Here is a 2,094-nt window from a genome sequence, read left to right as displayed (position 1 = left end):
ACTATTTCCCTCCCCTGCTAGCATTGTATATTTCATGGTCATAAGCCTGCAGGAATCTGCATGTATTCACCTATATTTTGTACTGTTTGGTGGTTTCATGAGATCACTGTAAGGTGTTGCAAAGATCTCAGCATCACGATTTTTCTTCCAGCAACCTGTGTAGAGGTGGATAGAAACACTCCATACCTTCCTGCTCTAGAAACAGGTATGCTCTTTTCAGTTTTGTAACTCAAGGAACCTTTGACCTTCTGGGCTTATTTATTTGAGTACTGTACAGGCTGAAGATGCTGAGGATCCCTTTTGGCTCTTCACTTAACCTCAAGATGGGTTAAAAGAGAAAAATCTAAACCCCAGATTTTTCAGAAGTTTATGAGCATTTTAAATGGTGAAGCTGACTTTTTCTTCTATGAAACCTGGGCTTCAAATCCATGATAGATCTGATAGATTCCATTGGGTGGAATGATTTAATATACGAGGAGTTAATTTTACTTTATATTTAGCATAATTTTCTTGTCCACTTCGCCCTTTATCTCCACTTCCTGGCTTACTGATTTCTATATCTTTCCCCTTATTATCTAGTTCTAGGAAAGCCTAACCTCTCCCTTCCTCAGTCCTAAATAGAGGACACTTTCACCAACGGTCACATCTACCTGTGTATCTTCCTCAGTTATCATGTCTCTTATCTGAGCATAACTGTTCCTGGGTCTCAAAAAAACTGCTCTGCAACTTGTATCTCAGTGGAGATAGGTTCTGTGGGATCAGGGAGTTTCGATCCTTCTTTCTAGTTAAGGATAATTATCCTGATTATTTCCAAGGGCACAAATCTTTCCATTTTAGTTTCTTTGACATGGGCCAAAGATATAAAAAATTGAGACCCCAGATAGTCTTCCCTCTTTCAAGTCTAACAATGGTTAAAACCATTACAGACAGAAAAATCAGCTGCAAAATTTGGACTCTGCTGCCAACTTATTCAGGGCTGGAAGCTGTGCCCTGGGAAATTCTTCATATTCTGCCCTTCTCCAGAGTTTTCTGAAGTGAGGATCTGGACTTGAATTTCTGAAGTTGGATGGGTGTTTGCGATCTGGGCTTTTGATTCCATTTCATCTCTGATAGTTTCTTTTTCCAAACCCTTGGGTAGTTGCCCTTTCCTAGAACACACGCTGAGCACAAGAAACACCCTTCTTAAAAAACACAAACACTCAGAAGAGGAACACAGAGAACTGAAAGAGCTTCACCAAGAAGTTTTGTTTCTCTGTAAACCCTGCATAGGAAACCCTGGCCTCTGCTTTCCCTCAGCATTTGCTGTATTTATTTCTTTTCCTTCTCTCCAGATTGGGAACACTTTCTGCCAAACAGAGAAAGGCTTTGTGAGATGAGGAAAGGCTTAGATTTTTGCAGCTTGTAAAGTATGTGCTGCCTCCTTCTGAAAGCTGAAGGCTAACTTCTGCCCCTGTTGCCCCTCCTTCCCCCCAAAAACAGCACTTTTTAGTAATACCCCTCTTCTTACCCTCACTCTTTTGGAAAAAGACTCATAACAGCTCCTGGCAGAACAGGGCAGAGATCCTGCCGCTAGCTTTTCTTCAAAGGAGAATAGAGGGGAAAAGCAGCGCTGAGTTTTCATGTGAAATTGGCTGCCAAAGCTGAGAAGCGAATAATAGGAGTTGTGAATATTTCCCCCACACCAGGGATCTTCCCTCCCGCTTCTCCCTTCCGTGGGTATTTTCCCGAGACGGACTCACTTGAAGATTGATGCTCTCTCCTTCTGAGGCCATCCTTTTGCCCCTAGGTCCCTTCCTCTGCAGACCAGGCAGGGAGCAGGGCGCTCTGTGCTCCCGGAGACTCTCTCTTCGCTGGACCGGGACGCGCAGCTGCTGGAACAGACCTGCTATTCATCTGCCGGCGGCCGGGCGCCCGCCTTGGCATCAGCTGGGGGGCGAGAGAGGGGGTGGCACGCCAATTCTTCATTGTCCGGGCAAGTCTGTGGAACAAGCGTCCCTCTTAGACTTTCCGTGACAGTTGTGTTCATTACGTGTCTGTGCTACCTCTCCGAGGCCAGCTGAGCCTCATGAGCTCACTTGGGCTGGGACGCAGTGA

General features: G+C 45.1%; 1 protein-coding gene across 1 annotated transcript in view; it reads right to left on the bottom strand.

Annotated features, from left to right (window-relative positions):
- LOC104541193 (ninjurin-2-like) overlaps window positions 1-1,893 on the bottom strand; it is a 43,692-nt gene extending 41,799 nt beyond the window's left edge. Inside the window, 2 exon segments of the mRNA XM_010185182.1 lie at window positions 1,740-1,796; window positions 1,798-1,893. Coding sequence (XP_010183484.1) covers window positions 1,740-1,796; window positions 1,798-1,893 — 153 coding nt within the window.
- Between the last annotated feature and the right edge of the window lie 201 nt (window positions 1,894-2,094).

The sequence above is a fragment of the Mesitornis unicolor genome, unplaced genomic scaffold, assembly GCF_000695765.1.
Source record: "Mesitornis unicolor isolate BGI_N332 unplaced genomic scaffold, ASM69576v1 scaffold20245, whole genome shotgun sequence".
NCBI lineage: Eukaryota > Metazoa > Chordata > Aves > Mesitornithiformes > Mesitornithidae > Mesitornis > Mesitornis unicolor.
Note: the sequence above shows the minus strand (reverse complement) of the source record. Positions and strands in the feature narration are given on the sequence as shown.